This window comes from Peromyscus californicus, unplaced genomic scaffold, assembly GCF_007827085.1.
Source record: "Peromyscus californicus insignis strain IS unplaced genomic scaffold, ASM782708v3 Scaffold_7__1_contigs__length_154581171, whole genome shotgun sequence".
NCBI lineage: Eukaryota > Metazoa > Chordata > Mammalia > Rodentia > Cricetidae > Peromyscus > Peromyscus californicus.
Window position 1 is genome coordinate 86,426,186 of NW_026294595.1, and position 13,507 is coordinate 86,439,692.

The following is a 13,507-nucleotide window of genomic DNA, read 5'->3' on the forward strand; positions in this document are numbered from 1 at the left end:
TCTCTCTTCCACATCATCCATGTTTCCTCAACTATTGCACCAGTACCCTCAGCATTCAACAAGGTTTTGCCTACTCTCTTACTTAAGTATATAGTAAAACCTCCTATTCTGTTGAAGTTCTTTGCCTAAAAAAATTCTTCAGAAGATTAGTCCCTAATCTTTCTCCATTGTTCTCCTTTTATTTTCTACCAAAATATTCCACTGAAGATTCTCCCCTAGTCATCCCACTAAAACTTTCCTTTACATGTTTCTGATGCTTTCCAAGATAAAAAGTGAATGATTTTTAATCATCTTTTTTAAGTCAGGATCTTATTGTGCCATCAGTATATTGGCTTTGTTTGATTTTCTTGGCACTAAAAAAATTATCTTGATTTACTCATATATCACTAACTGCTCATACTATGTCTTCACTGACTATCCTCATTATTTTTATCATGTCATATATGTAGGTACAGGGCTCGAGTCTTCAACATCATCTATTTCCTATCTACAGTTACTCTCTAGTCTTTCTCATCAAGTCTCATACCTTTAAGTAATATCTATATGCCAAATAATGCCTCATATTTCTGGCATGTATACCAAATTTGTATATCTGGTTGTCTACTTTGGTTTTAATGAAAATATCTAAAATTTCTTAGATATAACCTGAAAAATACTGAGCTTCTGAAACTCCCTACAGTCTTCTGAAACTCCAGAAGTCTTCCCTGTCTTCTATGATGAGAATTCCTCTTTACACATCAAATTAAAAACAGAGTTATTCTCAATTTTCCTTTTTCCTGTGGTTATATCAGTTGTCTAAGCTTATTAGAGAACCCTTCAAGATATATTGAGGTTATTAGTATGAATTACCATCTGTGATGCTACAGAATCTATTATATATGTTCCATTCATAACTAAATTCAACTCTTGACAATATGCAGACATTTGTAGTACATTCATCAGTACTATTCTAACCATGACAGTCAAAGATTAAATTTTTCATGTTAATATGTCACCTCACTGCTTAGAAATGATTGTCCTTTTACAGAATAAAACTCTTGGGCATATACCCAAGAAATGCTCAACCACACCATAAGAGCACTTGTTCAGTTATGTTCATATCAGCATTGTTTGTAATAGCCAGAACATGGAAACAACCCAGATGCCCTTCAACTGAAGAATGGATAAACAAAATGTGGTACATATACACAATGGAATACTACTCAGCAGAGAAAAACAATGGCATCATGAGGTTTGCAGACAAATGGATGGATCTAGAAAAAATCATCCTGAGTGAGGTAACCCAGACTCAGAAAGACAAACATGGTATGTACTCACTCATAGCAGGATACTAGACATGAAACAAGGATGACTTGTCTGCTACTCACATCACCAGGGAGGCTACCTGGAAAACAGGACCCCAAGAAAGACACAGGGATCACCCAATGACAGAGAAATGGAATGAGATCTACATGAACAGCCTGGACATGAGTGGGGGTAATGAAAGGCGAGGGTTGAGGGAAAGAGAGCTTGGGGGAGCGGGAGATCCCAGCTGGATCAACAACAGAGAGGGAGAACAAGGAATAGGAGACCATGGTAAATAAAGACCACATGAGAATAGGAAGAAGCAAAGTGCTAGAGAGGCCCACAGAAATCCACAAAGATACCCACACAACAGACTGCTGGCAGAGGTCGAGAGACAGCCTGAACTGACCTACTCTGGTGATGGGATGGCCAAACACCCTAATTGTTGTGCTAGAAACCCCATCCAACTACTGAGGGATCTGGATGCAGAGATCCATGACTAGGCCCCGGGTGGATCTCTGGGAGTCCAATTAGCGAGAATGAGGAGGGTTTATATGAGCGAGAGTTGTTGAGACCAAGGTTGGATAAAGCACAGGGACAAATGGCCAAATGAATGGAAACCCATGAACTATGAACCAATGGCTGAGGGGTCCCCACTGGATCAGGCCCTCTGAATGGATGAGACAGTTGATTGGCTTGATCTGTTTGGGAGGCACCCAGGCAGTGGGACCAGATCTTGTGCTCATTGCATGAGTTGGCTGTTTGAAACCTGGGGCCTATGCAGGATTGTTTGGCTCGGCCTGGGAGGAGGGGACTAGACCTACCTGGACTGAGTCTACCAGGTTGACCTCAGTCTGTGGGGAAGGCTTTGCCCTGGAGGAGATGGGAATGGGGGGGGGTGTTGAGGGGAAGGTGAGGGGGACGGGAGGGGGGAGAACAAGGGAATCCGTGGCTGATATGTAGAACTGAATTGTATTGCAAAATAAATTAATAAAAAAAAAAAAAAAAAGAAATGAAAGTTAGTAGTTAGACATTACAATAGAAGTTGTAGTCATATTAGATATGTTTTAAAAATTGAGCAGATATATTTTAGACAGGTCATCTTCAAACCCTTCAGAGATCTACAGAATATGGCATTTAAAATGTTTTAATAACTTAGAAAATTTTTCTTTTTTGTTATGATTATGAGACATGTCGGCTCCTGGCAGTACCAATCTACTTCAGAGAAAATATGGGCATTGAAGAAACTGCATATGGAGTTAACTTTCATTGTGGCAAAAGTTAGCCACTGGACAACAAAGTATCCTTGAATCAACTGCTGACAAAATGGACAGACAGGACATGAAACAAAGGACTACTGATTCTTGCCAAAACGAGTGTGGTTATGGCTTTATCAAAAGGCATCTTCTGAGGCCAGGACAATATGGCACCATCCCTGAAGTGGCCTTCGCAATTTGGAAAAGGTACAGTGCCCTTTTCTTCGAAGGCAGCTGAATAGGCAGTGGGCCGATGGCTTCTGATGTGCAATGGAACAGCAGCTGAAACAGTTATTCTTGAAGAGTAACTAAGCTCACGCCTCGCAATAGTAAACTGGCATTTGACAGAGGGATGTGGAGAAGAACGGGATGTTAAGATGAAGCCATATATACACAGCCAAGAATGGACAGCTGAATTAAAAAATCAACAACAATTTCCAGAATTTAAAATCCTGAATCATGACATGACACTAGTGGAATTCAGGTGTTTCTGGTACATGGACTGCTCTCACCCAATGTGAGGTTGAACTGTCGACCTTGTGTACATCCTACTTCACAAATGAGTCTGTCAGATATGCTAAGCCTATAGGCTGAAGATGATGCCCCAACACTGTGGAGAAACCTCAGGTGACTGTCCAGGCAGCTGGCTGTTTCTGTCAACTCACAAATTTTTTGGAAGTTGCTTGCATGCACTTTCTGTTTTTATTTTTGTTAGCTAATATTATTTCCTTCTTGGGTCTCTGAGGGAGTTGAAGATTAGTTAGTTATAGTTGAAGGTTAGTTAGTTATAGTTGAAGATTAATTAGGATAGAAAGTGAATTAGATACATTTTGGACTTAACAAAATAGGATAGATAATGAAATTATTTTCTCTGAATTTGTCAAATACAAATGGACTAGACATTGTTTAGACATTTATTACTTGTATATATTGTATATAGTCATTGTACTTTTGTATATAGTTTTTCTTTTGTTAGTTATAACCTTTTTCTTTTTTTTCCTTTTTATTAAAATAGAAAAGGGGAAAAAAAAAAAAAAAAAAGAAACAACACAAATGGGGGGGGGCGTTGGGGGGAAGGTGAGGGGGACGGGAGGGGGGAGAACAAGGGAATCCGTGACCAATATGTAGAACTGAATTGTATTGCAAAATAAATTAAAATAAATTAAAAAAAAAAAAAAAAAAAAAAAAAAAAAAAAAAAAAGCTAATATTTTGCAATGATGCACAGTATCCAATATAATTTTCCCTCCTGTACTCCCACTATTCACACACAGAGACAAAATTGTGCCTTTTTTAAACCTCTTACTAGTTCTTGAAAAGAATGGATGTTTTGTACATTTGCACTAATTGGAATAGTCTTCTTCCTTCTTGTTTTTATGGAACAGCTACATAGCAATTCACTCAGCTATAACATAGTTTTCTTCAATGGCACCTATCCAGAAATCTAACCCTGATTCACCTGGAAGCAAAACTGCACCACATCCTCACATCTCTTCTGCAGTTCCAGATATATCTCTATCTGTTCAATTATGTTGTTGCACACATTTTCATCTTGCTTATAACTTACTATTTACTATACTTACTGTCTTTTTATCTCAATTAGAATATAGGTGCCAAAATTGTATTTTTTGTATTTTGTCACTGAAATATCCTAAATATATAAAGGAAATGTCAGGTAATTGAGAAGTACTTCATAATTACTGAGTGAAGTAAAAAACTGAGACACATGCAGATTCACTTTTGAGTGTCTCTTATTTCATAGCTGATATTATTGAATTTATTTGCTTCCATTATCTTATGCAATAGTGCAAAGTAAAGGGATCTATAAAGCCATTTTCACACATTAACATAATGAACTTTAAACATATTCACTCTCTCTAATATTGTTTCATTTTCCCATACTACTTTTTGCTTTCATGTTTTTTCTTCCTCTAAGTTCCACATATGAAAAGTATATCTTTCTGTATCTAGCTTATTTCACTTAACATGATAAGCTATAGGGATATCAATTTTCCTGAAAATGATATAACTTTGTTACTTCTTTTACTTATATACTGGACTGCATATAGATTTTATATTTTCTTTGTGCATTTATCTACTCATGTACCTAGGCTAATTCCAAAGTTGGGTTTTGTGAATAATGGTATAATAAACATGGGAATACTGATATCTCTACAGAAAGCTAATATTGATTTAAGAGGTGTATGCTCAAAATATTATAACTAGAGTGTATTATGGCTAGTCTTTAATTTTTGGAGGAATTGTCATACTGATTTTCATAGTAACTAGGTTATGTTACATTTATTCAACAATGTATAAAGATTCTTTTACTATTATATCCTCACCAATATTTGTTTGTCATTTTCCTAAAGATAGCCATTCTGACTGAACTGAGATGGAATCTCTGTGTAGTTTTGATTTTCACTTCCCTTATGTATGTTTACAATTTGTTTCATCTATTTATTGACCATTTTACTTACTTTAAGAACTTTTGATTCAGTTAATTAGCCCATTTATTGACTAAATTATGAGCATATTTAGTGGTTAATTTTTTAATTCTTTTTTTGGTTTAATTCTTTATGTATGCAGGATATGAATATGATTTAAATGGATAGCTGGCACAAACTGTCTCTCATTCTGTAGGGTTACTCTTTAATTTAATATTTCTCTTGTTGCATGGACTTTTCAATTTCATGCAGTATAACTTGTCAAAACTTATATTTTCATGAACCATTAGAGTTATATTGAGAAAGTTTTGGCTATATTTACACATTGAAGTCATTGCTCCATGTTTTCCATCACTAGTTTCAGAAATTCAGGTCTCCTATTGAGATTTTTTTTATCAGTTTTGAGTTGTTTTTTTTTTTTTAGCAAGATGAGACAAAAAGATCAACACATGCTTATCTAACTTTTACCAGCCCCACATTTGTTAAAGAGACTGTCATTTTTATTGAAAGTAGGTTCTTCTCTCATACAATACATACCAACCACAGTTTCCCCTCCCTCCACTCCTGCTAGTTCCCCCACACTTCGCATCTCTTCCAGATCCACTCCCACTCATTTTCCTCTTCAGAAAAGAGCAGGCCTCCAAGATATGACAACCAAACACAACAAAACAAGATACAATAAGACAAGGCAAAAGCCCTCATATGGAGGTTGGACAAGGCAGCCCAATAGGAGGAAAAGAGTCTGAAGAGCAGGCAAAAGAGTTAGAGGCACACCTGCTCCCACTGTTGGGAGTCCCACAAAAACACCAAGCCGACAGCCAAAACATATATGCAGAGGACCTAGTGCAGACCCTCACACACCCTGTTTCAGTCTCTGTGAGTCCATATGAGTTTTCCTTTGTTTTTTTTTGTTCAATGGGTGATGGTCCCCTGGTGTTCTCCATGCCTTCTGACTCCAACAGTCTTTCCTCCCTCTCTTCTATGAAAGTCCCAATCTCTGAAAGGAGTGACCCAATGGAAACCTCCAATTTAGACTCTCTCTCTCTCTCTCTCTCTCTCTCTCTCTCTCTCTCTCTCTCTCTCTCTCTCTCTTTCTCCATAATGTCTGGATGTGGGTCTCTGCACCCTCTCCCATCTCCTGCTGGAGGAAACCTCTCCGATGACAACTGGACACAGTACCGATCTATGAGTACAGTAGACTGTCATTAGGAATTATTTCACTGATTTTTTTCCAGTCTTGTTTGGTACTACTCTAGGTCTCTAGGCTATCGAGTCTCTAGTTCCAGGCCATCCAGGTAGTGTAAGGCATGGGCTCCCTCTGGTGCTCTGGGCCTCAAGTTAAATCAAACATTGGTTGGCAACTCCCAAAAGTTCTTTGCCACCATTGCCCCAGGACATTCTTCAGGCAGGACAGACTATAGGTCACAGGGCTTTATGGCTAGATGGGTGTCCAGATTTCTCTTTCTATAGCCTGTAAGTACCTTCTCATGCCAAAGAGACTAGAACGTCGGGGGTGAGGCACCAAGCCTGTACCAGCTTGACCTCTTGTGCTGCTGCCAGTTTTTAGAGAGTGACCTTCAGTCCTAGGGGTCTCCATGGGACCTCTTCAGAGACTGCCATTTTTTTCAATGGGTAGTATTGGCACCTTAGTTAAGAATTTGATGGCTGTCATAAGAGAAGCTTCCTCCCGCAACATATGAGAACAAATATAGAGACCCATAGCCAGACATTACAAGACACACAGAGACTGGTGCAGCATACACAGGGCCTGCACTGGTCTGAACCAGATGGAGTCCTAGGCTGAAAGGAGAGGCGGACACATGCCCCCATCTGTGACCCAGAAGCTATCTCCAACTGCCAACCACTTGCAAATGAAATTTTATTTTTCTCCAAGGGAGCCTTACTCGGGAAACAAACTACTCTTAAAGGTAGGCTGCCTGCCCAACATTAAATGGCCAGCAAAAAACAAACTCAATGCTGTCATTGAAAGTTCCTTGCCTTATAATGTCATGCCGGGCTTTTTTTTACCTTATTTTTTTATTTCTATTTTTCTCAACATACTTTTGTTGATTCTTTGAGAATTTCACAACATACATCCTGATCACACTCACTTCCCAGTCCTCCCATGTCTACACCCCTGCCCCGCCCTCGTGACTTCCCCTCCCAGAAACAATAAAAATAGAAAGAAAAAAAAAGAAAAAAGTTCCATTTGTGTTATCTATATACTCACTGGAGTGTAGTCAAACTCTCAGGGGCCTTTGCCTTAAATAGAATTGAGTCATTCCCCTTTTACACCCCACCAGAAGCCATTAATTGTAGAGAGCTACACTTCAGCATTCTTGTAACACTTTTTAAGAGTTCTCCTCAATGGCTTTCTGTTTAGGCTGTTACTTTGGGGGCTGTTGCGGGTATAAGGGTTGTCACAGAGGTCTTCCTTGTCCCTCTTTCTCAACTGTGCATCGGCAGTCATCAAGATCACTGAAAAAGTAGCTTCCTTGCTCTCATGGGCTTCCACATGGTTTCTGGCCATGGCACAGACCACTGAGATGACCTCCAGTGGACCCAGACAAGGCCCTTGGAGGCAGCCTGGACCATGGAAATCAACTTGGCCTCAAGTGGCAGTGCAGGCCACTCACATCAGTATAGCCACCAGCAGCATCACATCAACATGGTTTCAGGCTGCAGCAAAAACCATGGACATCTGCCTGGCCTTCAGTGGTTAACATGGGCCACACACATCAGTACAGACCCAGGTCAGCAGCAGCATGGGTACGGACATCACCATGGCCTCAGGTGGCTACACAGGCCACTCATATCAATACACACCCCTCCCTAAGGCATCAAAGTCAGAGGACATCACCAAGGCTTCAGCCACCGACACAGACCTTGTATGTCCACATGGAACTCAGGCTTCGTCCTCATGGTCTGGGGCAGCAGGATGGGCCAACAAACACCAACAAGGCCTCTGGTGGCCTCCATCGTCTCCCAGAGCCAGGGTGATCTCACCCGTGCTGACCCCACTAGGCCACAACACATCTCCAGTTCCACCTCTCTCCACAATGTGCACGGCCTGCTCCACTCTTCTGTCTTTCCCACGTCTCCATCACATGTTCATTCATCATAGTGGTGCCTACGAGGAGGGCTGGGTCAGCCTGGCTGCATTTTTATTTTGTTTTATTTACTTATTTTCTGTCTTTTTACCTTACAGGTCCTTTGTGTATATATTATGGCTTCCAGTTTAGTGCTTTTATGGGATTCCTGAGTGTGTTTCTACCTCTACATCTAGTTTGTGTACTTTCCTTGGGCTCTTTTCCTTCTGTTTATTTTGTCCAGTTTTGATGTATTAGCTTTTGCTTTATCTTATTATATCTTTGTTGTATTATTATCACTCAGAAGCCTGTTTGTTTTCTAATGAGAGACAGAAAGGGAGTGGGCCTGTATGGGAGGGAAGGTGGGGAGGAAACGGAAGGAGTAGAGGGAGAGGAAACTGTAATCTGGATATATTAAGAGAGGAAAAAAGACTATTTTCAATAAAAGGGAAAAGGGAGTTCAGGGACTGTAGCAATCTTGGTTAAATTTTATTTCTCTTTTATTTCACTATTTTTGTGCCCATCACCTGCTGTTTTGTTACTGTAAGCCTGTAGTTTAGTTTGAAGTAGCCCATTGTGACACATCCACCATTACTCTATATGCTTGGTATTGATTTGGCTCTTTGTAGTCAAGTGTATCTTTTTCTTTCTTTCTTCCTTCAGTGTGTATGTGTATGAGGTTCACAGACATGAAGAGTCCTAAACTTAATGTCAAGTGTCTCCCTCCATCACTTTCTATTTTACTTATTGTAACAAGGTCTCTCAATTGAATCCAGAGCTCAACAATCAGCTAGTCTAGATAACCCACATACCCTGGGATCGCCTGTCTTTGCTTCCTGAGCACTTGGATTACAGGTGTCTACTACACCTGGCCAGCTTCTGGGGATCATAACTCAAGTCCTCAAGTTTATGCATTCACTAAGCCATCTCTCTACCCTCATTCATATTTCTATATGAATGTTAATATTAATATCCTTTATTTATGCAAAGAATACATTTTGAATTTTTTGATGCCAAAGTAAGAACACTTCCAGAAGATTAAAATTCAACCTTTGCAGATACATGTCTGGCATGTGGAGCTCATAATGACACCATCATTATGGCAAGGAGCAGAGGTAGCACTACTCCACCATCTCTGTTGCCTTAAGTAATGTGATCTCTTCTCTATCATGATTCAGTTATTTCATAATATCTGAAGGTGCTATTCAAGCTGCAAAAGAGAAAAGCAATCAAAAGTGCTACCCAGCTGTAAAGTAACCGTAACAATGACCAGACTGGCAAGATAACCCCAATAGTGTGAGAATGGCACTCTACCTGGAAAATAAGCAAAGATTATCTAACTGGACTCAATAGGAAGGAATCCATGCTCGGTACTGTAAACTTAGGCAGCGATCCATAACTGTAGGCAGCATAGACTCTAGAGAAGAACCCTATACTGCCATTCTGCTACAGGCAATTAATGAATTCTGAGAGAATATGGATCAGTATTCACCAGGGATGACATCCTTGATAGGGTATCCAATCCCATGTTGTTAGCCATAAACACATGTGCATATTTGCAATATTAAGTGGACTCAGAAAGTTATATGTCTGTATGTGTGTATGCACAGCAATAATTAAAGGAGCTGTTGTGAATTAGGGACAGATTAGAGGACATCAGAGGTTACAGGGCAAGAGAGAAAGGTGCAAATGATATCAAGCTGTACTCATGCATGAACTTCTCAAAAACTGAATTATGATTTTTAGAAGGAAAAGGTGAAAATGTGGAAGAAAGGTGAATAGAAATTGAATGGCTTTCAATAGCAAACTGCTCCTCAGTCAGAAAAAGTCAACATGTTTCCTTGGCTTCTTTCTGCTATTTCACACAGCTCACAAGGCTTCAATCTGCACATTTTAGACTCCCATAGGTGTTCTGAAATTTCTAACCTCCACCCAATATCTGAAAAGTCCCAAAAATGGAAAAGAGTGTGTGCAAGGTACAGACATTAAAAATTACTCAACTCAATATCCCTATATAAATGTTCCATGAAATAATAGCCAGAAACCACAGCTTATAAGAGGATTTTTCTATTCAAAATGAAAATTTTTCCCTGTTCTGAAAGTCTTAAAGAAACATTTCCTCTTCTGTATGTCTAAGAGTTTGTTTCAAACAAATGCTAATCCATAAGAATTAAGGCTCCTGATTAATATAATCATTGCACTATAAATACATGTAATTTTATATATGCATTCGGAAGAAATTATCCTTTCCTTATAAGTATCAGACAAAATGGCATATATATGTATTTATGTATATATGTATGTTTGTATGTATGCATGTATACAAAAACATATCAACATATGCAAAGAAAGGTTTTCCTCAAGGGTTAGCTGATAATGAATTTCTGTGCTCAATTAAGACTGTCCACAATGTCTATTCAGGAGACTTGTCTATAGCCCATTATCTGTCCAAATATTCTCCTTATTGCCATCTTCATTTCTTGATTTCTCAATGTGTAGATCACAGGGTTCAAAAAAGGAGTAACAACTGCATCAAATAGGGCCAGAAACTTATCCAGGTGTGTAGAGGAAGAAGGCCATGTATAGAAAAATATGGCAGGACCAAAGAATAAAACCACAACAGTCACGTGAGCTGAAAGTGTAGACAGAGCCTTGGAAGAGCCACTTGAAGAGTGTTTCAGAACAGTAAATATGATGACAATATAGGAAATGATCAATAGGAAGAAGGTACCCACAGACATGAATCCACTATTGATTGAGACCATTAATTCCATTCTATATGTGTCCATGCAAGCAAGTTTGATAAACTGAGGAAGGTCACAGTAGAAGCTGTCCAATATGTTAGGACCACAGAAAGGTAAATTTACTATGAAAGCCAGTTGTATCACAGAGTGCACAAGGCCAACTACCAAAGCAGTAATTAAAACAAAGATGCACATCTTGGGGCTCATCATGGTCAGATAGTGGAGAGGCTTACATATGGCCACATATCTATCAAAGGCCATGGCTATGAGCAGCACCATCTCCACACCACCAATGGCATGGATGAAGAAGATTTGAATAATGCAACCTCTAAAGGAAATGGCTTTGTGCTTTTTGAATAAGTCATAAATCATCTTGGGTGAAGTGGCAGAAGAAATACCTACATCGGTGAAGGAGAGGATAGACAGAAGAAAGTACATAGGGGAGTGTAAGTGAGGGTCAGAAGCCACGGTAAAAATGATGAGGCAGTTTCCCATCATGCTTGCCATGTACAACATTGAGGAGAACACAAAGAGCAGCAGCTGGATATCCCAGGAGTTGGTGAGTCCCAGGAACACAAACTCTGATGACACAGAATGATTCACTCTTTCCATTGACTTTGTCATCAGTACTACCTAAAGGGGAATCAGGAGAAGCTGTAAATTAGGATAGTTACATTAATAGACTAGAAGGAAAAATCTGAAATGTGTGAAATCCTTTTTGTACTTTAATGTCATGATCAACCTAAAGACGAACAGATATCTGAACAAGTACGGAACATGACTAACTAACAGAAAAGTGTAAATTTCAATCACACTGAAACATCACTTCACACTTCTTGAAAGTGGTATTATCAAAAAGTCTAAATATAACAGGTTTGATGACTACCAGTAGTATGCATAGCACCTTTCAGCACTATGAAAGAGAACCAATAAGGGTGACGTTTCCATGTGAATATTAGGTTGATTTTTTCCAAGTTGAAACAGGGCTACAAACTAGTGACTAGAAAGGTCACAGATTTGAGGGTATAACCTACTACTATTACTCTGTTACACTGACATAGCATTAAACACACTCCTAATGACTTACTGTTGTACTCATACATTAATGCATCTCTCAACCCTCATCAGAGATGCTGTTTTACAGTAAATGGCAATTGACAAAGAGATCTACAACTAACTAAAAAGAATAAGAGATTGGAAAATTCTCAGCCTTAAAAAAGATATCTGTATCATACCCCTCCTCCTAAAGCTCAAGAATTATTGCAGAAGAGGGGGCAGAAATTTTTTAAAATCTAAAAGTGGTGAACAAGAAAACTGTTTTCCTGACACAGAAGGACAGTTGCACATATGCACTCACACTCACAAAGGTTGTGACAGCATGAACAAGACCTGCAAAAGTTCAAGCCACACAAAACCTCAGCATAGAAACAAGTGGTCGTGAAGTCCCATGCCTAGTTGAGGAGCTATTGACAACTGATAGCTGCTGGGAGAAGGAAAGAAGAAAATAATAGACAAAAACAGAAGAAACAAGAAATAGAACTTGGGATCTAGCAGGATCTAGCAACATTACTTTTGGGTATATGTATATAGAGGAAATTAAAAATTATAATGAATAAGTATCTTTCATTTTTCATTTCAACATAATTTACAGGAAACCAGTATGTAAAATAACCTGTTTGCATTAATGAAATCATAATAACACACACACACACACACACACACACACACACACACACACACACACACCTTGGAATATTTCTCAACATTTAAAAAGGGAATTCTGGGTTTTGTAATAATATTAATGAACTTGGAAGTCATTATGATAAGAGAAATAAGGAGAGAGAGAAAAATACTCAAGGTCTCACTGAAATGTGGACCCTGACGTCATAGTCATAGAAGCAGAGAACACAATGGTGGGCCATGCAATGAACAAGGTGGATTGTAGAGATAGAATGAGAAGATATTGGTCAAAAGTTACAAACAGTGAGATGGGATCATTAGCGTGAGAAGATTATGCATCGTGCTAATTATAGTTAATAACATATGTTTCATTCTGGAGAAAAACTAGGAGTAGAACTTCAAATTATCATGTCCCCAATAAGCATGTTATATGTTATATAAATAATGCATATGTTAAATAGCCTGATTTAATTGTTTCATTTTGTAAGTACTTATTGAAATAACACAAATATGTGCATATAATATTTGTTAATTAAAATAATTTATGAAATATTATTTGCAATGCTTTTGGTCCACATCTACAGAAATGAAAATCTACACTATACCCCCAAGTAGTTCTCAAGTGCTAAAGTTCTTAGAGGTGTTTCTGGCTGAGTATTTGTCAGTTAAGAATTTATCTGTCTTTCACATTGCCAATCCCCATCATCTAAACAAGAATTAGGATATTTTTTTAAATAAAAAATATAGTTTGAAGTTAGAATGACATGTAAGTCTGGAACATATTCAAATATCCAAAACTATAAAAACTGATCAAGTTTGACATTAAATATTTAATTTGACTAGGCAAAGTCAAATTCCAAATCACAGTCAAGAGGGAAAGTCTTTAAAAGGCTTCTAGATGCAGATGCCAAGGGACAGTGTTACTAAGACTTTGCCCTGTGTTGTAGGTTTGCTTTCCTTGATTTACACCGATTTCAGGAATCTTCCTAAACTAATTTCCAGATATTTA

At 38.5% G+C, this 13,507-nt stretch overlaps 1 protein-coding gene across 1 annotated transcript; it reads right to left on the reverse strand.

Moving 5' to 3' along the window:
- Positions 1-10,491: 10,491 nt before the first annotated feature.
- LOC128101678 (olfactory receptor 4F3/4F16/4F29-like) lies at positions 10,492-11,445 on the reverse strand. Its single transcript, XM_052724995.1, has one exon. The coding sequence runs from the start codon at positions 11,440-11,442 to the stop codon at positions 10,492-10,494; it is 951 nt and encodes a 316-aa protein (XP_052580955.1). The 5' UTR covers positions 11,443-11,445.
- Between the last annotated feature and the right edge of the window lie 2,062 nt (positions 11,446-13,507).